Genomic DNA, 24756 nt, shown 5'->3' with positions numbered 1-24756 from the left:
ACAGTGCCCTAGATTACTTTGCTTTAGGAATTTAAATTTCCTGAAAAGATGACAATCCAAAGATGACATCTTAATTTTGACTACCATTTACTCCTGATACTGTGATAGCAATTTTAGAAGGGTATAATAACAATTGTTCCACATGCTGTTATTTGAGCAAATACATGTCTACCTGAGGGCCTTTGGAATCATAATAATAATAATAATAATAATAATAATAATAATAATAATAATAAAGTACTTTGGTTTCCAGAGAGGGGACAGGAAGACTGCACTCCAGCAAAGCAGCAGTGTGCAGGGGCTGTGGCTGAACACTTGGTCAAAACAGAACTGACAGAGCTAGAGGGTGGGCTTGGCAGCTTGGCACACTGGGAGCCATGGATGAGCGTGTGATCACACAGGCTGCCACGCTGAGCTGTTTCTCTATGAGGTCACCAAAGCAGGGCCTGGGACAGGGAGAAAAGTAGTACTGCTCTGCCTTGGCCCCTCACTCCTCCAGACACACACATCCTCTGCCACCTGAGGTACGACCTTGCTCCTGATTCTTACATGACTTCTCCCTCGTATATTCCCACCCCACCAATGGCTGGACAGTCACTGGGAAGAGCCAGTGTTGGGGTTTGCAGGATTGGCAATTCGTAGATGCTGGGATACGTCTACATTCTGATGGAGGGGCCAGGTCGGTGGAAAGAACACAAACTCAAAGCAGGCAAGCACTGAGGGAGCTGGAGGCATCTAAAAAGAGGGCATTGGGCCCTATCCTAGAAAGCAAACCCATTGACCCCCCCCCCCCCAGTTAAGTGGTCAGCCTGGCTCTCCTGCACTAATCTCAGACTATAGGCATTCCCACATTCATACTGCACTTTAAGTGATATTCACACTATATCAGCCTCTTCTTTCTGATATTGTACAGGCAACCCAGACCCCTTGCGGCTTTTCTGTCTTTGGCAGTAGGAAGAATTCTGTGTCTGCAACATAGCTACTTGAACAATGGGGCAACACCAGGGGCAGAAGTGGCACCAATGCTACCTAGCACCTTTTGGTGGGTGGTGGTGGCCTAAAGGGCACGTGGAGAAGGTCCCTGCAGCCACAGCCAGGTGCTGGGTAGGGAGGGATTTGGGGGGGCATGCACAGTATCAGACAGTAACAGCTCCTGTCAGTCTGTACGGATGACTCCCAAGTCCCTGACCTCAAGATGCAGTAGATGGAGAGGAACCCTACTCCAGCTCTGACTCTGGCTGAGCAGTGCAGATGGACACTGCAGTGGAGTCCCTACCAGGGCACTGCTGGCAATGCTCAGAACCCTATGGAGGGGACCTCAGAGGAAAACATCCACTCCTACTCATGATTTTAACAGGTGTGGTTTTTAAAATTTTTTATTTTATTCATTCATGAGACACACACACACACACACACACAGAGAGAGAGAGAGAGAGAGGCAGAGACATAAGCAGAGGGAGAAGCAAGTTCCCCATGGGGATCCAGATGCAGGACTTGATCCTAGTACTCTGGGATCATGACGTGAGCCAAAGGCAGATGCTCAACCACTGAGCCACCCAGGTGCCCCTTAACATGTGTTTTTAAAATGCTCTAAGTGCAATTTCTATTTCTTCTATGCTTCAGACAAGTTTATTTCTTCTATAAGGAGTTTCACTGTAGTAAGAGTAAAATAAGAAGGTGAATTCCCCTCTTGGTCATGCATGCATTGACTGATTTACTGAATAGCAGCAGTGTGTGAGGCCCATGCTAATTGGTGGGACACTCTCCATCCTCACTCTTGGAGGATGGTGGAGCAGTCTGGGTATTTGTGTCTTAGACACCCCACAAAGTGGCAACTGGACCAAACCTCAAGCAAGTGAATCTTAAGGGGAAGGAACCCGAGAGAAGGGAAAGGGACCTACAGGTTATACTCCATACTTATATCAGACCAGCCCTTGGATAAGGGCCTCCTGTGAGGTCAGCATCCTGATTTCCTTTGTACAGATGAGAGACAGAGGCAAAGAAAATAAGTGACTTATCCAGCGTCCTACGAGCCCATAAATGGAGACCTGGGATTTGAAGAGAGATATACAGGTACGGGGTGGGGTGGACTCCCTGCTTTCCATCTGATCCCATACAACTTCCAAGCCATGATTACATCTTAAGAATAGGACACATTCCCTCTAACAGTCACATCCACCATTAGTGTAGCCTCTTCATGCCTTTTTTGGTAAAAGTGTTAGATCTCTTTGAAGAAAGATCTTAAAGGTCTAAAGTAATTTCGAGGATAATACTTACGTGCCTACTTCACTCTATCACCAGCACACAGGTACAGCAGCACAGGTAAGTACTCTGTATGTCTGCTTCTCTCCACAGCCACCCACCGCACAAAGTAAAGTTGAAGCATTTATACATAATGAATGTCAGGGTGTCATCATTAGATAACCTCAAGGTGACCCCAGAGCCATCCTCCAGTTCCTCTCTTGGGAAACCAACGGGGTCTCAGAACATCCTGAATCTTAAGTTGCTGGATGTCTACATGCAGATCTTCCCTATCCCATACTACCTGAACTACACACTGCTTAGAAATTCCTAGAATAAGATGGAGAACTACACAAACTGTTTTATTTTTAATTTCCCCTTTTCAATGTCATGGTTTGGGCAATAGTAATATCACTCTTTTACAGGGCTTTTTCATGGTGGAACAGATGGAAAACTTTGCTTCTCATCTATAGTTACCTAGATATGGGTAGTAATTTCCTCCGAGAGACCTCTGTTTGCTAGTGCTACTCCAGACCTTTTACTTTATATATAACTCTGCTGTATGTGGTGAAGGCTGAAATTCGGTGGTCCATTAAACTGTCTTTAATGAAAGGCTGTGAAATAGCACAGAGATGATTGGATTTTTTTAATAGTAGAATTAAGTCTGTTCAGATAATTGCCATATCTGTTTTTCTTTTGTGTGGATGCAAAATTAAATTTCAGAATAAAGAAGGCTTGTAAAATATATGTGGAATTTTTCTTCTCTTTTTTAGAATAGTTTGAAAAGAATACATATTAACTCTTCTTTAAATGTTAGGCAGAATTCACCTGTGAATCCATCTGGTCCTGGATTTCTATTTTTTGGTAGTTTTTTGACTACTAATTCAATTTTGTTACTATTAATTAGTCCGTTCAGATTTTCTATTTCTCTGTGAAATAGAAAGTTTTCTACAGAAAATAGAAACTTTTTCAGTTTTAGAACATTGTATGTTGCTAGAAATTTATTTACTTCTTCTAGGTTGTCCAACTTGTTGGCATGTAAATTTTTTTGTAGTATTCTCTCATAATCCTTTGTATTTCTGTAGTGTCAGTTGTTACTTCTCCTTTCTTGTTTCTGGTTATTTATTTGGGTCTTTTTTTTCCCTTGATGAGCCTGGCTAAGGGTTTATCCATTTTGTTCATCTTTTTTTAAAGAATGAGCTCTTGGTTTCTTTTCTTTTCTTTTTTTTTTCTGAGCTCTTGGTTTCAAAGATTTTCTTCCTACTGTTTTTTTTCCCAGTCTCTATGTCATTTATTTTTGCAGTGATATTTATTATTTCCTTCCTTCTACTACTGTTGGTCTTTGTTCTTCTTTTACTAGTTCCTTTAGGTGTGAGGTTAGACTGTTTAGTTGCACTTTTTCTCATTTTTTGAGGCAGGCCTATATCGCTATATACTTCCCTCTTATGGCCACCTTTGCTGCATCCTAAAGGTTTGGGAGCATTGTATTTTCATGTCCATTTGTTTCCATGTACTTTCTGATTTCTCCGATTCATTTCCTGACCCTTTAGTTCTTTAATATCATGTTGTTTAGCTTCCACGTGTTATTCTGTTCCAGTGTCTTTTCCCCCCCAATAAATGGTGGGAAAACTGGACAGCTATATGTACAAGAATGAAACTGGACCACTTTCTTACATCACACACAAAAATAAACTCAAAATGGATTAAAGACTTAAATATGAGACCTGCAACCACAAAGGTCCTAGAAGAGAACACAGGTAGTAATTTCTCTGACATTGGCCATATGTCAATTTTTCTAACTATGTCTAACTATTTCTAACTATGTCTCCTGAGGCAAGGGAAACAAAAGCGAAAAAAAAAAAAAACTATTGAGACTACATCAAAAAGAAAAAGCTTTTGCACAGCAGAGGAAACAATCAACAAAACAAAAAGGCAACATATGGCATGGCAAAATGAAGAAGGCTCCTGGAAAGGCCAAGTCAGCCTGTGAATTGGATTCTATGTCCACTAGCACAGAAGCCCTGCCCTCTGGTAGGTTACTGTCATGAAAAGTTATCCAAACTGTTTTCAGAGACATGTTTACAAATTAAGAGGCAACAGCTCTGCCATGGGAAAAGAGTCCTACACTTTCCCACAGTGGAGTGGTGCCACACTTGGGAGCCAGGAGTCTTGTTCTGAGACACTGAGATTATGGTGAGAGGACCACAGAAAGCAAAGTATTCCCTAGTTCCATCCCAGAGCTCTGGAAAGGCTATACCTAGTGTACAGGGTTTCACAGCAGGTTGCACCTAGAGCTGTTTCCAGGATACAATAGACAGGGAGACTATGGAGGTCAGGCAGCAGAACCCCAGCAGGTACCTCTCCATCTGCCAGCAGCATCCTCACCTCCATCCTGCCTCTCTCTCTCCTGGAGGTCAGATGTGCACTCCATCATTATCCAAGTAGAGAGGAGGGGTGACCAGGTTTACTAATGGGGACCTAGGCCATTCTTCTCTCAAGACCCAAAAGTATTTATATCTAGAAGGAGGTTAAAGGAAACCCTTCTGCTGGAAAAAGTTCCACTCTCTAACACCAATAGTTTTCAAATTCCTCTTGTTTAACATAGAAATTATATGGAACTCTAGTACACAAAAGAGACTAAGATGGAGCTGCTCTGCCTGAAGGTGGGACAGATGGAGGCAGCTGAGAGACCAGCAGCATCCACTACCTAGGCTCTCACTGTGGCCTGAGGCAGCTTCACAAATGGGCTAGAACCATAACCTGGCTGCATACCTGCCCTGGTCCAGGCATCATAGAGCAGGATGGAAGCTCTTGGAACTTCCAGTCTAAAAGTTCTTAACCTTCATTGTCCAGATTTATAGAATGATGCTAATGGATGCCTGGGTGACTCAGTGGTTAAGCGTTTATCTGCCTTTAGCTCAGGTCATGACCCCGGGGTCCTGGAATGGAGTCCCTGATCAGGCTTCCTGTAGGGAGCTTGCTTCTCCCTCTATGTTTTTGTCTCTGTGTGTCTCTCATGAATAAATAAATAAAATCTTAAAAAAAGGGGAACCCCCAACCCCACTGTTCTAAGGTGAGTTCAGGCACTGAAACTCTCCATCTCCCACCCCTCAGAGCATTCTAGTCCAAATCCCTTAAAAGAGGAGAGGACAATCCAGAGAGGCAAATCTCTGATGGGCACTGCTTCAGAAAAGGCTTAATGAAAATCATTTTACATTCACATGGGAAGGGACTGGGGAAAGGGACTGATTTCTTGGGACTTCCACCTGGAACTGGGGGTACTGCCCAGAGGAGGGGAGCTGGATACCTGAGGAGCAGGGCAGCAAGAGATCCATGACCACTGAGTCGGCTCCTTTGGTGTAGACATTGATCTCATCAGTGAGTGGATGGCGGATCACCACTGACATCCTCTTGCGGATAGAGTCAAAGCCCAGTATATGCAGGAGCTCGAAAGTGAGTCTGCCCAAGTGTGGCAGCTCCACTGACACCTGGTCATGCAGTCGGTCCACCAGTGCACAGTTGTAGGCTCGTGCAGCATACACAAGCGCTGCCTCGTCAGGGCTCTCTGCCTCATAGCGCAGCTCCCACTCCTGCTCCTTCTCCTTCTCCAGCTCCTGTTCCTGGGCAGTGTGCTCCGGGGCCCAACTGGCAGCCCCGCTGCTATAGCCATTGCTTGCGATGGCTTTGGTTGGCTGGCTCAGCTTCTCCTCCAGCTTGAGCAGCGTACGGTCATTGGATAGAGTGGACAGAAAGTTGGACCCTGACTTGTGGGTGGCTTTGTTGGTGGCCAGGCTCCCGATGCTGCTGCAGCCTGAGGTCAGGCGGCTGGGTGAGAACCTCCGTAGGAAGTCTTCTATCGTCTTCACGGGGGACTTCACCTCAAACCTTACCCTCACCTGCAAGAGATGCAGTCAAAAGGCAGGTGAGGTATGTCTAGAGGACTCATGCAAACTACCACAGGGCGCCCCTCCCCTTCTCCAGTGGAAGCTCAGAGCACAGAGTTCCCATTTCCCAGATTTGGGGGCATACAGTAGAAACTGCAACCAGAGCCAGCATTTCTTCCTTGAGACCATCCTTTGGTCTCTTCCACTTACTTAAACAAAAATTAGCAATATACATTCTTTTAGAATGTGATCCCCTAAGTAGCCACACCAAGGCTCTGGACTGACTCAGGGACCGTCTGGCTAGTAGTACCTGCAGGCTTAGACACTATCCCCTCTGATAGCTGTTCCCACACTGCAATGTCCCATTGCTTTGCAGATGAGGTTCAGAAGTGTTTGCCTGGCACAAAATCCAGCTTTGTTTCCTGCCCCCCATCAATTACAAAAAGCAGTTAACAAAAGATCAATTTATACATTGCTTTGAATTATGTCTATATAAAATTTAAATAACATTCCCAAACCCAAGAGAACTTTTCCAAACAGATTAAATGGTTGGAAAAATTCAGGATTCAAACAATTTAGCATGTTTTTTTTAAGTCACAATAAATTACGTATCTTCTAACAAGAAGTGAAAACAACAAAATGACAGTTATATATATTTGCTAAAGTTCTAAACAGCTCAATGATGGAGCAACAGCAATCTTCTATTTAAATGAGTATTGTTCACTAATGCTGGTATAATATACCTATTTTAATTTTCTGCTAGAAAATGGATTCAGAGCAAATGTTGCAACAATCAAAACACTGAATTATAGTTAGCCTTAAATTTTCATAATTTTCCCCATATGCCCAAAGTTGTAAATTACATAACAGCTTCCAGAAAAGTTAGGCATTTGCTAAAGCAGGGCACATGGGACCAATTTTGGTAAAGATGGTGCTTCTTTGTTTGTATAGACTTTAAATGTGCTACATATCCAAGGGGGAGACTCAAGCAGCCATAGTGGAGCTCCTGCTGGCTCCAAATACCCTTGAAGATAGCACTCACTAAGTGCTATCCAGAGACCTGTTCCTTAGCAGTCTGAAGGCAGGAGATTAAATATCCTATATCCTATGTGGAATGCACTACATCTGTGACCATCATCACATGCCTCAGTTATGCTGGGGTCTCTCTCACTTATTCAGTAGTTGCAACAATGTCTGGGTCTCAGACAAGTCTAACTAGAAACCAGACACTTCTCTAGGGATGCATGCCAGTGGGACTTGAATACAGGGTGGTGGCAGAACCCAAAGGTCAGATGAGGGATACTAAGGCAGCTATGAGGTGAGCTGCCCCAGGAAGCAGCCCTCACCTAAGGCAGATGGTGCAACCCTGCAGTCTCTGGGTGATGGGACCTGTCCACTCTGGATCCACCAGGCCCACTGGAGCTTCTGCAGGCCAATGTGGCAGGAGCAAGAGCACAGGAGCAAAAACATGGTGGGGGGTGCCGTGGGGGGGTGGGGGAAGCTGCATCACTGCCAGATATGCTGCTGTGAAGACAGAGCAGAGACCCTTTGTTTATCCCACATCACACACCAATGGCTCCATCAGTGGAACCTGCTGACTTAGGGGGAGGGAAATGGGTCTGGGAGAGAGGGCGGTTGAGGGGCAGGTCTATGGCATGCATCTGGCCCTAGAATACACTGGTTTTTATCCATGTAAAGTTGCCTAGCTGCACTATGCAGATTCCTCCTTAGGTGCACCCCACACACACACACCTCCTGGCCTACCTGGAGGAGTTGTTAACAGATATAAAGGACCCGTTCATACATGAAACTTAACTCTCTTCAGAGAGAACCTTGTAATTAACCCAAACAAAAAACAACTTGGGCATTGCTATATTTCTACCATCTTAGTAACCTCTGATTGATTCTTGACCACCTCTCCTTGAAAGACATTAAAAGCCCTTTTAACACCAGTTACAATTATTATGTGCAAAGCCCTACTCTGACCCCTTCCTTTAAACTCTTACTACTGCCTCCATGTCACAGGTCAGGTGCTTAAGGCACAGGAGGGGAATGGCTTGTCCAAGGCCACTCAGCTGGGTGGTAAGGTACAGATTCAAGTCCAGGAGATTTGTCCTATCCTGTCCACTCTCCTGTGAGAGTTTGGAACCCTGCAGCTCTATGTAGGTTGTGCAGGGCAGCCCCCCTCCAGGACAGTCTGGTATATGCCCCACTTATCATGGCCTCAGAAGTTTCTCCTCTCACTTGGCCCCAATCCCCCTACCTGTTCACTGTAGCCTGGGGATGGCACCACAGAACCAACGAGCTGGGTTGCCCTATACCAACCCCCTACTACATCCCCTTAAACCTGAGAAGTAGTGCTGAGCAGTCCTACTGGAAAGGGAGGACGGACAACAGTGAGTCCACGCCAAAGGCTGAAGGCATTAGCTTCACAGGGATACTCCATAACTTGCCTTCTGCCGTGGTTGATCCGGGGATGTGACAACTACTGTGTTGCAGATGGTGAGTGCAATGAAGAAGTCAAACACGTCAGATAGCTCTGGTGACAGGTGGGCCAGAGGGTGTTCCTGGTGCCTTGCGATGGCTAGGCACCTGTCACATTCACTCACCTTCTCAAACAGCTTTGGATCGGGTGTAATGTCTTTCTCCTAGAAGAGGACAGAGACTGAGGGGTGAGTATAACCCAGTGACTTGCCAAGCGTAATGGTGCTTGACTATTTAAAGATTTTATTTATTTACTCATGAGAGATACAGAGAGAGAGGCAGAGACATAGGCAGAGGGAGAAGCAGGATCCCAGGACCCTGGAACCATGCCCTGAGTCAAAGGCAGACTCAACCATTAAGCCACCCAGGTACCCTGGTGCTTGACTATTTAAGGCACCTTGATTTTATTATAAGCAGTAAAGACATCTTCATGTGGCTCATATACATAGGCTATTTTATAATGATGAATTATGTATCATTGGTAAAAGAATATATGACTTACCTATGAAATAAAATTCATGTAATCATTCCTTTTAATGCACATGTTCTCATTATAAAATAATACAGGTAAGAATATGTATTATAATAACATATCTAACTCAGAAAGATTTGAAAAAGGCAGAGAAAGGAAAATTTCACAAATCTGTATATCACCTGACGGTAATACATACTTTTTTGAAATACATGCTTCTGTGTTGCCTTGCAAACTGTTTTCTTTTTTTTTTTTTTTTTGCAAACTGTTTTCTATACATTTACATCTTACATCATCAAATATTTTATACATTTCCTTTTGATATAAACTCAGAAGTGAGATTGCTAGATCAGACAGAAATTCTATTTAAGTTTTCGCGAACCTCCATACTTGTTTTCCCCAGCAGCAGCATCAGTTTGCATTCCCACCAGCAGTGTCTGAGGGTTCTCGTTTTCCCACATCCTCACCAACACTTCTTCTTCTTCTTTTTTTTTTTTTTTTTCTCACCAACACTTCTTATCTCTTGGCTGTTTGATGACAGCCATTCAACAGGTGTGAAGTGATATCTCATTATAGTTTTGATTTACATCCCCACCTTAAATTTATACAATGTTATATGTCAACTATTTCTCAATAAAAAGAATGTATACATGAATTGGCAGTGTCTGTTTTCCCTAAAACACTATATACGGTGGACCCTTGATCAATGCAGGGGTTGGGGCACAGGAGAAAAGTCTATGTATAACTTTCGACACTCCTAAAATAAGCCTACTACTGACTGAAAGCCTTACTGATAACATAAACAGTTGACTAATAATATATTTTGCTCGTTATGTGCATTATGTACCGTATTCTTAAATTATGTAAGTTAGAGAAAAGAAAATATTATTATGAAGGGGTGCCTAGGTGGCTGAATTAAGTGTCTGTCTCTGGGTCAGATCATGATGTCAGGGTCCTGGGATCAAGTCCCCCACTGGGTTCCCTGCTCAGTGGAGAGTCTGCTTCTCCCTGTCAGCCCCACCCCCATGCTCTCTCTTTGACTTTGTCCCTCTCTCTCTCACTTTCTCTCAGAATAAATAAAATCTTTTAAAAAACTAAAAAAAAATATTATTATGAAAATCATAAGGAAAATGCAATACAGTACTTTATACTATACTGTATTTATTTTAAAAATTATGTGTGTAAGTGGCCCTGCACAGTTCAAATCTGTGTTGTTCAACAGTCATGTGCACTTTGAACTTTCCAGCCTTTTTAGGATCATTTGAAAATACAACTTTTAACAATTTCAAAATAGGCATGCTATGATTCATTTGGCCGTTCTTTGATCACTGAATACATTTTTTTCTACTAGTAAACTTCTATGCACAGAAATCTTTGATTGAATCACTAAATTCCTAGGTCAGAAAGTTTGAATATTTCAAATACTCTTGGACTCATATTGTTAAATCAATGTCAGAAAAGCTTAGTCCAACACAGTTTCCCTCCTATCAAGTGTGAGAGGCCTCCTTCCCAAATGCTTTTATAAAAACCCACCAGTCATGACCATAAGGTAATATTAGGTAGCCTCTATATGGGTTTCAAAGGACATAAGAGAATGAGGCCACCACAGAGTGATCAAAATGGATTCTCTCTCTCTGCTCTTAAATCATTTTAGAAGCGAAAGGATTTTTTAGAGATGGTCATTCACTCACTTCTGGAAATTTCCCTGACTGATCAGAATGGTCCATAAATGTTTGGGCAGCAGCCAAGGCAAGGAAGAAAGAAATTATTGGATTTAGGCTCATCTAATGAAAACTTTTTTTTTTCCACTTGGCTTTGCTTTTTCACAGTTGTCATCTTGCTCTGAAGCTTTATTTATTTCACTTGGCAGGACAAACTTCCTCTCCGTCATCCACCTGGGTAGTTCACTGGCAATCCCCCATTCTTAGAGGCCATGTCAAAGGGGCCATGTCAGTGTTTTAGAAAAGATACAGCACTGTGGGGAGAAGGTGTTGGCCACAAAAGTTCTGTTAACTGAGGAGAGCTAACCCCCCAACCACAGCTCATTTCTATTGTTACATTCGGATACTTTTGATGAATGGAGCTAAGTGACAGGGCAAGGAAAGGTGGTGCTACCCCAGCATGGGGCAGCTGCTGTCCTCTGAGTGGGACTCACCATAGGGCTGCTGAAGGCCGTGTGCTTGGACAGCATGCTGGCCCACTTGGCCTCAGCCCGGCTGCCTGTGCGCCGATGTGACTTGGTGCTCTGGCTCCTGTGCATGATACGAACACTCTGGTGGCTCCCAATGCTGCCACGCTGAGGCAGTGAGCCTCCTTTGGACACTGCCTCTTCCTCCTCTGAGTCTGCCTCCTGGTACCTGGCCAGACGCTGGGCTGTGGGCAGAGGGACATGGGGTGACATGTCACAGGGAGGCTAGGAAAATGGAAGCTGACTCAGAGCACTCGCCACTGTAGCTTTTTTAAAGGCAAGGCCACTTTATTGAGAATTTCCACTGAGAGATGGATGCTGTTCTCAGTTATCTGTACCTACAGTCAATCTGATGAGGTTGACATTCTCAACAACACTGCACAGATGAGCAGACTGACTCACAGAAAACTTAAAGAACTTGCTAAGTGCATAGGACTCAAGAGGGTGGAGATGACATCCAGGTCAATGTGATGCCCAAGCTCAGGTCCAGTGCATTTTGGCACAGTGGCCATCCCATTCCATAAACAAGTAAGGAGTGGACAGATATAGATTCATATTTGGCCTCTCTCTTCAGGTGACTCGAGGAGTGATGAATGGGGTCTGGGCAGCAGATAGCAGGGAGATGAAGGCAGGGACACAGTGAAGGCCTAGTCCCCAGAGTAGCTAGGCTCCAGGCTTTGTGCTTTATCCTGGGGTCATGGGGCCACTTGGCTCTGTGGGGCTGTCAGGACAGATCACATATTAAACATCTGCCCTGTAATCACACAAAAGTACTGGTTCTCAGGATGTGCTGATGGTGCTTTTCCATGGAGGATCCTTGTTCAGGGCCAGGCAGGGGGTGGGGATCATCTGCATTCACCCTATACGGATGAAGCTCTATGCATCAGGGAGGCTAACAGTCCTTGTGGTTGCACAGGGTGGATAAATGCCACCAGGATACAGAGCCAGCAGGCAAAGCTCCACTAAAGACTACTTTGACTGTATTCTATGCTTGAACCCTCAAGGGGGCACAGTCCAGCAAAAGTCCTTGTGGCCAAGTGGCCATTCAGTGAATCACATGAAGTACATCTGCACTATTTCTTGCTAAAGGATGTCTCCAAACACATCTGTCTGGCTTTGCCCAGTTAGTTCAGCTGGTTTCATCATAGACAAGCAAGGAGACTATTCATGAGGATTATTCATTCAAAACAAGCAATTACTAAGAACTTCAAGGGCAAGTTCAGTGCTGGGTGTGAGCACAAGGTATCTCAACACAAGGTGGCCTGCATGAGGAGGTAAGAAGGGCTCTCCAATCTGGGCATGCCTGTGGCGTTGGTCTGTCCTGTGAGCCAGGCCTTATATTCAGTATCTTTCATCAGTAAGACTTTTCTTTTGGGATGAGAAAAACAGAGATAAGGCAAGGAAAGTCACCCATGGTCATAAGGCCAAATAATTGCCAATACCAGGATTCAACTCAGGGGGTGCCTCACCCTAGAAGTAAATCTTCTGCCCATTCCACCCACTCCTGGCTGATATAAGTCCAGCTTGGTGGTGAATGGAAAGCAAAGAAGAACAAAGCCCAGACACAGTGCTGTCAAACTTCTGGGCTTGTGCGTTTAGAGCTTGGTGTCAACCTCTCCAAGGATACACCTGTCTGTCCCACCCTCCTGAAGCAGTAGTCAAATGTTAGCCTAAAAGTAGCAATCTTTCAGAGCACTGCTGATGTGTATATGGTCTACAATGATGTAGCAGCTTCTGACCAGCAATAAACTGAGTGGATAAGTTCCTATGTCTTCTGTTTAATATGATTACTTTCATTTTACACAAAGGGCCTTAGTGGATATCCTAAAGCTTGGTTTTATGAAACTTGCAAAAATCCCATGCTTCTAAAAGATCTATCCCACTATACCCCCCTAAATAAAAGCTTCCTAATGATGCCCATGTACTGACTCCTGTTCTATATTTGCTTCTATTCCTGTGACAAGACTCCTTTCATGTTCTCAGATGCTGTTACAAGAAGGAGAGGAAGTCCTGGCTGGTGTGCCTCTCAAAGGTACCATGGCTCCACAAATCCTATTGTGCCACCAGGACACTTACCACGGTGCCCTCTTCTGGCTCAGGAGGGTAGATAGTTCTCACCATACCCTCCACTTATGAAGTGGATAGCTCCCCTATGGGTTCAGGGAGGACAGAGGCAGCAAAGGATAAGGAAAGGAGAGGTGGGAGGAATGACCACCTACAAAATTCAAAAGGGAGTGACATTTCTTTTCTGCTTCCATGAACACTTTCTAAGGGAAAGAATGCATCATGAATTGTCCAATGCCCTTCTGAGAAATTTCAGCTGTAAGAAGACTGATGGGTAACAAAAAAATATCTCATCATTTCTTGGTGTGGCAGAGACTGGGTGCTTCAAAAGTGAGTTCCTCAAGAATATCCTTCCTGCTTCTATTGTCTGGCAGAAAATGACTATTTAAGCAGATGCCCACCACACAAGACACTGCAGTGAATAGGGCGTTGTCAGCAACAGGGAATTCTATAAATGCCACCCAGCTTCAGTTTCTTGAATTGCTCTGACAGCCCATGTTTTATTCTCTCTCAAAAATCAGCAATCCCTGAAGCTGGTGTGTCTGTGTGCACACATGCGCATGCACACAGGCACATGTGAATGCAGCTTTGACATAGCAGCTCTGTCCAGCCCAGACTGGGAGTCCCTACCCTCAGACTCACCATTTGCATCATGGGAATATTCTATGCCAGACACAGTGCATCTTCGGAAAACCATCTTATTTTCAGTTAAAGTGCCAGTTTTATCTGAGAAGATATACTGTATCTGTCCTAAGTCTTCCGTGATGTTCAGAGCTCGACACTGCAGCTGTGAGTCTGTTTCTTCGTCATACAACTCTATGTCCTGATTAATGAAGTACACCTGGCATACTTTAACAATTTCAATGGAAACATATAAGGAAATTGGAATCAAAACCTAGAAGACATAAGGCATATAGAAGAACAATGATGAGAACTAGGGAGCTGTAGAAATAGTCCAAACTATTCAAATGACTACAACCACAAATAAGTAGGGACTATATACTGTACCTTTAAGAGCTTAAAAGGTTGGTTTAGAGTCAGTATTGGAAAAGTATTAGGATATTGGCAAAGAGTTTAAAATAGGACAGCCTATGGTGTCACTGCAGAGCAGAAATCCACTATCGTGTCTGGAAGAATGGTAACCATGGCTTGGATAGAAGCAAGCATTTTCGTATTACTAAGTTGTGCTTGAGAGAAGCTAGGAAAGGAAAGAGGAGAGAGAAAGAGAAAAAAACACATGGCACAGAGTCAGAGTCCTCATAAGCAAAGTCACCTCGCACCACAGCTGCACTCAGCCCCAAGGCTCTCCCAGGGCTCCCGGCAACAAGAGATGCCCATTCTGTGGACACAACCCCACAGTTCAGGAGAGACAGTCTTTCCAGAGACTGTTTGTGTTGCAGGACAATTTTTGTGATCTTGTACAATACATAGCAAAGGGAAGAAGGCTCTGACAAGAATATTCACAGACATTGACAATATAAGATAATCTTCATAAAGTTAATGTTTAAATCTTTTTTGAATAATGGTATTGAACTGATATTCATGGGCTCAGAATATCATATCCAGACAGACTAACTGGGTTCTCCCGGTAACTTTATGTTGGTGCACACCTACTACCCCTACTGTAGTGCTACTACTACTACTACAAAGCTAGAACGAAATGTACATTCATAAAAAAGACTAATTTTGAAAGCTCCTGTCGTATGAAATAGATGTGATAAAAGACAGCAGAGTTCCCCTCATAGGCAAAGACTAAGCAGACGTCCTCTGTTTACACTTTGTTCCTAGGATGACATTCATTGCCCCTTCTCTACTCTCAAACAAGCCCTTTGGGCATAGATTCAGTTAGTGATGGGGGACTGTACATGAGGTATCGTGAACTAACGATACTAATGGTAATACTAATAAAAATAATAAAAACCAATGCTGCAAAATGCAGTGTGATATCCTGAATTGAACCTTGGAACAAGTGGAAAGACTAGTAAAAAAACAAATGACATCTAGAATTTAGTTCACTGCAAAGTACTAAAGTTGGCTTCTTGGTTTTGACAACGCACCACAGTAATGTAATATGTTCACATTAGGGGACTCTGGGTATGAGACACATGGGAAGTCTCCATACTATCTTTTGCAACTTATTTGTAAATCTTAAAATTATATCAAAATATAGTGTTTTTTTTTAAAGAAGGAACTGAATGGAAAAATATAACAAACACAATAATCCAAAAACCAACCCCGCAAGCCCTAAGAATCTTAGGGACAGCAAAGGAGAATGTTAACTTGAAAAGTACCCAAAAAAGACCCTACAGATAAGTTAGGTGGAAAAGTAAGAAGCAGCACACTAGGCAGGTACACCTGTGGTCCTCCCAGATGCAAAATTTATAGGACATTCTTAGCAGAGTATGATGACTTTAAGTTCTTACCAGAAGAGTAAAGCAATTCATTGTATGGTATTTAGTACTGTTACCTGCAGAATTATTATCATTGTCAAAAATGAGTAAACTGCTGCTGTGACCGGGGATAAAGAGCTGCCGTCAGACTCAGGGACATCAAATAATGATTTTTTCTCCTGATACCGCTGTACCCACAGTCCATGTCCTACAGCAACATTCAAAAAGATATACCATTCATCCAATGAAAAAATAAGACACTGCTTGTGCAAATAAAAGCAAAACTATGACTATGAACACAGGCACTTCGTGCCTCATTAGCTTGCCTTGCCACATAAGAAAGCAAAAGCACATGGCACATACTATTGGCACCCACAATCCGACTGCTGGAAGGTACTGGTTCTTGGACTCTTCCTCACATTGGGCATTTCCCATTGTTGGCACTGAAAAGCACACTGGTCATGAGGCAGAAATTGGGTATGTGCTGGCAGCTACTGACAGGAAATCCCCAAAAAGTAATCTCCCAGTGTGTGCCTCACAAAATACCAGTGTCATCAGTCAGCCCCAGATACTGCCCATTATCAACCCTTGCTATAGACTTAAATCGCACCTATCAGGGACCCTCAGAAGCCAAGCACATTATTTCATCATCTAAGTCCCACAACTATCTGATAACAGAAGCCCTTTTCGTGTTCCATACACCATGTCTTTTAGCACTGAGCTCCGAGACCATATCACACCCATCTGCACTGCTTCACAATGGTAGCTGTGCAGGAGACGTGGTGAAGACCATTTACCTGGAGGCTGAACACAGTTCCCTGCAAGGCATTCCAGGGCAGCATGCCAGGTCTGGAGGCCATCAAAGTCTGAGAGCCCAGAGCTCATGTGCAATCTAAGTGCTAGCACCTTCTTAGGACCCAAACACTTTTTTTTTTCCTTTTCTCTTAGAGTTCTAATTAGTAGCATTTGTGCTTCTCCTGCTATATTATTCTCAGTTTATCACCATGTTACTAATACTTCTGCTGGAATCATCATTACTGGTGTGATTAAAACATTCTTTCATTCAAGAAGTTGCAAATTTGAAAAATAACATTACTTTGTCAAGCTCATTCATCTAGGCATCTCCAATATGGTCTGTGCTGATGCAAGCAGCTCTTGAGTCTAAGTGGATGACAAATGTGTTTTTTAACTTTAGAGTGCTGGTCAAAATGAATCGTCAGCAGCCCACTGGGCTCACCTGGAGGCTTCCAATAGTGCCCCCGTATTCATGACCCATGAAGGAGACTTACCGACCGCGGAAAACAGAGACATACAAATGAGGAGGAGGACACACCAGAGCACGTCACAGTTCATCTGCCTCTCAAGCTGGCTGCGCTTGTAGCGGGGCCCACTGTTATTCAGCAGGGCCTTCGTTTCATGTCCTGGAAGGGGAGCATGAGGGGCGCAGTAAATCGATGCCCAACAGTGAATTGACAGAGCACCCTGACACAGGGACTGAAGAACAGTGCTGCCATCCAATCATACTTACAGGATATGCTCAGTCAAAAAGACAGGGTATGAACTTAACCCTAACTATGTAAGAATCATGGAAAAAACAATGGAAAGAAATAAGCTAAGATGCTAAGAGAGAACACTTTTGGTTGAGATACTGTTAGAAATTTTGCTTTCTTCTGTTTTCGTAGTTTTCTAAATTTTTACAATGGCTATGTGCTTTTATAATCAGAAAAAAAAAAAAAAAGAAAAAAAAAGAACAAGAAGCAACGTTCAAGAGCACACAGCACAGGTGGCAAGCCAGCTGTGTTACAGACCGTATGTGCCATAGCCATGCCTACCTGCATAGATGACGATGCCAACAACAGCTTCTGTGTTTCTGATGGTACATCCTCGCAGCAGCAGGTTTTCCTTATACAGCCCGGCCTTTTTCCCATTGTCGTGTATGCTATCAAAGGAAAAAGTGGCATGCATTATGTGGATGCTTAGTGCACCTTGGGTCTTAAGGAGGCCTTCTTCCTCAAGGTCTGGACACTAGGAAGGGGAACGGGGAACCCTAGCAGTGGGCTGCTTGTCTCCGTGGGTCTCTGCAATAGCTGAGAGGGAGCTGGTGCTCACTAGTAACTGGGCTTCTAGAAGTATCTCAACAGCCTGATGTTTGTTTATTTTGTCCAAGGGCTTTGCGAAATAGTAAGATAGATATGTCTGTGCCCTGGGTTCCTGACAGAGGGCTCCTAAAACCCTTCTAAGTGCGGCTGCTAGGAGGATCTTTCATTCTAGTACCTAATCTTTGACCCCAGTTCCCAGCATAGGACTCCTAAAACTCTTGTAATTTCCTAAGTGATAAGAGCACTAGAAGCATCTTTTGTTCTAATGTTTGGTCTCTGAACCCAGTTTTTCCTGACACAGGATACTAAATCCTTTTTAATTTCCTGGGTGATAGTAGTGTCTTTTGTTCTAATGAAGCCACTCTAGGTGGGCTCCTGGGTGGGGACTGTCACCAGAAAGACCAAGCCATGACTAGAAACTTAGTTTTCAGCCTCACCTTCCATTCTCTAGCGTAGAGAGGGACTGAAAATTAAGTTCATAATTGATCATGCCTATGTGATGAAGCTTCCATACAATCCCAATAGAATGGGGTTCAAAGAACTTCTGGGTTGGTGAACACATGGAGGTGCTGGAAGAGTAGTATGTTCAGAGAGGGCACAGAAACTCTGCACCCCTTCCCATATATCTTGCTCTATGCATCTCTTCCATTTCTGTATGTTTACCTGTATTCTTTATCATATCATTTTATAATAAACTGGTAAACAGCAAGCAAATTGTTTCCCGAGTTCTATGAGATGCTCTAGCAAATTAATTGAAACTGAAAAGGGAATTGTGGGAACCTCTGATTTATAGCTGATCACTTAGAAGGACAGGTGACAATCTGGACTTGTAGTTGGCATTTTAAATGAGGAAGTCTTGTGGGATTGAGCTTTAACCTCTGGGGTCTGATGCTGTCTCCAACTAGTGTCAGAATTGAGTTAAATTAGAGGACACCTAGCTGGTGTCACAGAATTGCTTGACCGTGTAGGAAAAACCCACATGTCAGAATTGGTGTCAGCATCACAGGCTTGTTTTTATCACAAGGACAGACCACAGCTAGAAAGGACAGACCTGGGAACTGTGAGACTCAGAATTTGGCCAGGGAAGGTTGCTAGGTGGTCTCATGCCCGTTTCCTGCTCATCATAGAGAACACTGCTCCTCATCAGTACCTTGTGTTGTCACAAATACACATATCTTTCTTTAAGTTTTTATTTAAATTACAGTTAGTTAACATACAGTGTAATATTACTTTCAAGTCTATGATATACTGACTCAGCACTTCCATATAACACCCTCTGCTCATCATAGGTGCACTCCTTAATCCCCAGCACCTATTTAACTCATTCCCTCTCCCCTCCCCCACCCCAACCTCCCCTCTGGTAACCATCAGTTTGTTCCTATAGTTAAGAGTCTGTTTCTCGGTCTCTTTTTTTTCCCTATGCTCATTTGTTTTGTTTCTTAAATCCCATACATAAGTCAAATCATATGGTATTTGTCTTTCTCTGACTTATTTCACTTACCATAATATCTTCTAGTTCCATCCATATCATTGCAAATGGCAAGATTTTATTATTTTTATGGTTGAGTAAATATTCCATTATATATACATATACACATATGTATATATGTGTATGTTTGTGTATATATCTGTATCTATCTATCCCACATCTTTATCCATTCATCAGTCAATGGGGGCTTGGGCTGTTCCTACAGTTTGGCTGTTGTAAATAATGCTGCTATCCCTTTGAATTAGTATTTTTTACATTCTTTGAATAAATACCTAGTAGTACAATTGCTGAGTCATAGGGTAGCTCTATTTTTAATGTATTGAGGAACCTCCATACTGTTCTCCAGAGTGACTGCACAAGTTTACATTCCCACCAACAGTGCAAGAGGGTTTCCCTTTCTCCACAACCTCACCAACACCTGTTGTTTCTTGTGTTGTTAATTTTAACTATTTCGACAGGTATGAGGTAGTATATAATCATGGTTTGGTTTGTATCTCCCTGATAATGTATGATGTTGAGCATCTTTTCATGTGTCTGCTAGTCATCTGGGTATCTTCTTTGGATTAAGTGTCTATTCATATATTCTGCCCATTTGGTAGCTAGGTTGGTTTTTTGGGTGTTAACTTTGATACATTCTTTACAGATTTTGGTTATAGCCCTTTATGTGATATATTATTTGCAATTATTTTCTCCCTCCCATTCTGCAGGCTGCCTTTTGGTTTTGTTGACTGTTTCCTTTATTGTGCAGAAGTTTTTATCTTGATGAAGTCCCAATAGTTCATTTTTGCTTTTGTTTCCCTTGTCTCTGACAACGTGTTTAATAAGAAGTTGCTATGGTTGAGGTCAAAGAGGTTTCTGCCTGTGTTCTCCTCTAGGGTTTTGATGGTTTCTTGTCTCACATTCAGGGCTTTCAACCATTTTGAATTTATTTTTGTGTATGGTGTAAAGAATGTGGCCCCATTTCATTTATCTGAATGTGGCTGTACAATTTTCCTAACACTATTTATTAAAGAGACTTCTTTCTGCTGGATATTCTTTCCTCCTTTGTCAAAGATTAGTTGACCACAGAGTTCAGGGTCCGTTTCTGGGTTTTCTAATTCTGTTCCCTGATCTATGTGTCTGTTTTTGTGCCAGTACCATACTGTCTTGTTGGTTACAGCTTTGCAATACACCTTGAAATCCGGAATTGTAATGCTTCCAGCTTTGTTTTTCTTTTTCAGGATTGCTTTGCCTATTCAGGGTCTTTTATGGTTCCATGCAAATTTTAGGATCTTTTAAAAAAGATTTTATTTACTTGAGAGAGAGAAAGAGAAAGAGAGAGAGAGAATGCATTTTTTTCATGTGTCTGTTGGCCATTTGTATGTTTTCTTTGGAGAAATGTCTGTTTATGTTTTCTGCTCATTTCTTGACTGGATTTTTGTTTTTTTGGTGTTGAGGGTGTTGAGTTGGTAAGTTCCCTATAGATTGTGGATACTAACACTATCAGATATGTCATTCACAAATTTCTTCTTCTATCCCACAGGCTGCCTTTTAGTTTTGTTGATTGTTTCCTTTGCTGTGAAGCTTTTTATCTTGACAAAGTCCTAATAGTTCATTTTTAGTTTTGTTTCCCTTGCACTAGGAGATGTATTTAGTAAGAAGTTGCTACAGCGGATGCCAAAAAGGTTACCGCCTGTGTTCCCCTCTAGGATTTTAATGGTTTCCTATCTTACATTTAGGTCTTTCATCCATTTTGAATTTATTTTTGTGTATGGTGTAAGAAAGTTATCCAGTTTCAATCTTCTGCATGTTACTGTCCAATTTTCCCAATACAATTTTTTTGAGAAAATTGTCTTTTTTTTTTCCATTGGATATTCTTCCCTTCTGTGTCAAAGATTAATTGACTATATAGTTGTGGGTTTGTTTCAGGGTTTTCTATTTTGTTCCATTGACCTATGTGTCTGTTTTTGTGCTAGTACCCTACTGTCTTGATCACTACAGCTCTGTAATATAACTAGTCTGGAATTGTGATGTCTCCAGTTTTACTCTTCTTTTTTCAAGATTGCATTGGCTATTTGGGGTCTTTTGTGTTCCATATAAATTTTAGTACTGTTTGTTCTCGCTCTGTTAAAACTCCTGTTGGTATTCTGATAGGGATTACATTAACTGTGTAATCGCTTTGGGTAATATAGATATTTTGTTAACAATAGATGTTCTTCCAATCCATGAACATGGAATGCTTTTCCATTTCTTTGTGTCCTCTTCAATTTCTTTATCAGTGTTTTATAGTTTTCTGAGTACAGATATCTTACCTCTTTGGTTAGGTTTATTCCTAGGTATCTTGTTGTTTTTGATGCAGTTGTTAATGGGATTGTTTTCTTTTCTTTTTTTTTTTTTTTGGGATTGTTTTCTTAATTTCTCTTTCTGCTTTTTCATTATTGGTGTATAGAAATGCAACAGATTTAGAAAAGGGGATGGTATTGGTTTCAGCAACATTTTCTAAATCTCTCTTACAAAAAGTCACTATGTTATTAGAAATATTAATGTATTACATTTGAAATGTGGTAAATTCCATTTTAGAAACTGGGTTTCCTTGCTGTTTTGAGCCAGAGGGATAGTCCATGTTTAAGCCACTGGTTTTCAAACTTGTCCTCTTGATCCACTAAAGATGGCCTTATCATCATCCATGCTGACCAGAATCACCCCACGCTAGGATCACATTGGGACAGATTTGGTCCTGGAGCCTGATGAACACCAAGGGGAGGCTTGGGAGGTTTCCAAAACTAGAGCAGGGGCCCAGCCTAAGCTACATCAGGCAGTGCCTCCAAAGCTGACTTCAGAAAAGCCAGCTTCCCACATCATCAGTAGACAGCCTCCTCACCCCTCCCACACACACATAACCCAAACTCCTCTGGTTCTTAAAGCTCACCAAGGACACCTGCAGGCATTTTCCCTCACACCAACTCCTAACACAGTGTCACTGACATGGAGAGTAGATATGGTCTGGGGAGTATAAGATCAGAGGACGCACACAAGGTTTCTGGGGAAACAATATTTCCTGCCACATCTGGACCCTGGTAACTGGCATAAGGGGTAGGGATACCATTCAATCTCAGACACAACCCATGTTATTTACAACCAGGGAAATGAATATATTTTTCTGGTGAAGAAGAGAGGCTAAATCATAAAGACAAAACCAAAATGCAGGCTAGGGAGATGCACTTTCCACAAGCCTGTTATTTAAACGATACAGCATTAATTATTCTGCAGAAAGCATGCAAAGGAACATGGGGGTAGGGGGTTCAAACAACACTGTGTAAATGCCCCCCTTTGGAAATTCCAGAACAGGTTTTGCTTTAGAAAAGATTTATTTTTGGCTAATGCATCAAGACACCAGCATGCATAAGATGGTACACACAAAACACCATTCCCACGTCTGGAAGGAGAGGATGCCTATGGTCACAGTTTTCTTGGTAATAGCTGGACATAGAAACTATTTCTGAGGGATAATAGTAAAAACACAAAAAACAAAAAAAAAACAAAACCAGTTTCAATCAAAGTTCCAGTCATGCTCATTCAGAATAAAAGGTGAACTCTATAGAAACAAGAAAAATAGTTTGTATTAAGCTTTCGTTGACATAACACACACTTTTTGAGTGATACTGTGCTTTCTAATTACACTAAGCCAGACCAGAACTGGTTACCAGCAGGTGCATAGATCTATCAGGACTACTACCACAAGGACAGTCAGCACATGGATATGAATGGCCTTTCTTGAGTGAATGGCCCCTGTGTTAGGAGGTGGAGCAAGGCAGGCCAAGCTCTAGCGGGGTAGCTGAAGAACAAGGGGAAAGCTGAAGAACAAGGGGAAAGCTGAAGTCCTTGGACTTGGCAGAATAGGCCCAGGGCCAAGCAGGTATGAGGCCTGATTCTAGGAAGATGTTCCCCATCTAGTTGTTCCCAACACCTACTTTTTGTTATGGGCTGACATGTGCTCTCTGCCCTGGTATTCATTTGTTGAAGTCCTAATCCCCTCAAAAGTGACATTTATACAGAGTCTTTAAAAAGGTAACTAAGTCAAAATGAGGTCATATGGACGGGCTATAACTCCATGATTGGTATCCGTATAAAGAAAAATTGGGACACAGAGATAGACAAGCAGAGAGGTTAAGACCATGTGAAGACACAGGGAGAGGATGGTCATCTGCACACCAATGAGAAAGACCTCAGGAGAAACCAGTCCTGCTGACACTCAAACTTCAAGCCTCCAGAAATGTGAGATAATAAACTTCTATTGTGTAAGTGACAGAGGTAGGGAGAAAGTAATAATAGACAATTCCTTCCATGGCTGAACCCTGGGCAGAATTTCCCTTTTTTTTTAAGATTTCATTTATTTGACAGAGAGAGAAAGAGCACAAAAGCAGGGGGAGTGGCAGGCAGAGAGAGAGAGGGAGAAGAAGCAGGCTTCCCATGGAGCAAGGAGCCCCATGCGGGGCTCGATCCCAGGACCCTGAGATCCTGACCTGAGCTGAAGGCAGACGCTTAACTGACTGAGCCACCCAGGCACCCCAGAATTTCCTTTGAGATAGTAGGTTTCTCTAATGTACATGCAGAAATAATCCAATTGTGTGTTTTGTGCCAATGATGGACTTTCTTGAGATGTAAGTATGTCCACTAAAGGGGTCAAGGTAAAATAAACATTTCCCAGTTTTAATGAGTCCAGGTGGTATAGCTATAGTACATCTTAATGCCTGGTCATTGGTAGTGAGTACATCGTGGACATAAGCTCACACAAAGCTCTATCCAGACACTGGGCTGGAGGGGTGAGGAGCAATGAAGGCTTTCCTGTACCAGGTCCTAATGCTATTATCTATTACAGGATGACAGTGGTGATGGAGTGTATCATTTGCAGGGCAGGGAGGCTATCCCAACAAACACACCCAGGAAGGCAATGACAGGTTCTCAGCCCTATGTGGTCACATAAGGCTCCCACCAGCATGTGGGGAGGGAGCTCAGGACTTAGTCTGTGGAAGACTCTGGGATTAGAAATGGAACGTGGGGTTTTAATTTGAAATGGAATTTTAAACCAGACTAAACCAACCAGGCTCTCTGCTTTATTTCTAAAGGTAAATGAAAATGTTTGATTGATTGGTGGCTTCAAAGATCACCCACTCTATGCCACGAAGTTGGCTAACCACAGCTGAGCAGGGTGCCCTGAGTTGCTGGGACAGTAGGCCACCCCTCTCCATTCACAGGGGCCTCTTGGGGCCTTAGGTTAGGGAGAGGGCACCGGCAGGGGTGGAGAACAGTCAGGATTTCATTAGTGCTTAACTTTGGGATTGTGTTATACATCGGTGAGCACTAAGGTGCACTTCAATAATGGAGCTCCTGACACTTTGTTTATTTTAGCAGCTTGAGGATACATTTCACATACCAAAAAATCTACCCATTTAAAGTGTATGGATG

General features: G+C 42.7%; 1 protein-coding gene and 1 long non-coding RNA gene across 6 annotated transcripts in view; one reads left to right on the top strand and one right to left on the bottom strand.

Moving 5' to 3' along the window:
• Positions 1-24756, bottom strand: part of ATP10A (ATPase phospholipid transporting 10A (putative)) — a 190708-nt gene that overhangs the window by 28012 nt on the left and 137940 nt on the right. Inside the window, 7 exon segments of the mRNA XM_077868486.1 lie at positions 5549-6137; positions 8579-8773; positions 11237-11454; positions 13976-14228; positions 15801-15931; positions 17013-17144; positions 17556-17662. Coding sequence (XP_077724612.1) covers positions 5549-6137; positions 8579-8773; positions 11237-11454; positions 13976-14228; positions 15801-15931; positions 17013-17144; positions 17556-17662 — 1625 coding nt within the window.
• LOC144295871 (uncharacterized) lies at positions 446-19304 on the top strand. Of its 5 annotated transcripts, none has more exons than XR_013363009.1 (4): positions 459-524; positions 1984-2073; positions 13253-13301; positions 13542-19304. It is a non-coding gene; the product is annotated as an uncharacterized LOC144295871 (long non-coding RNA). The 5 variants fall into 5 exon arrangements; XR_013362999.1 differs by lacking the exon at positions 1984-2073 and adding an exon at positions 8625-8797 and having other exon boundaries at positions 485-524; positions 13542-19303; XR_013363002.1 differs by lacking the exon at positions 459-524 and adding an exon at positions 531-1357.

This window comes from Canis aureus, chromosome 2 (assembly GCF_053574225.1).
Source record: "Canis aureus isolate CA01 chromosome 2, VMU_Caureus_v.1.0, whole genome shotgun sequence".
Classification (NCBI taxonomy): domain Eukaryota; kingdom Metazoa; phylum Chordata; class Mammalia; order Carnivora; family Canidae; genus Canis; species Canis aureus.
This window is presented reverse-complemented; position numbering and strand designations above follow the sequence as displayed.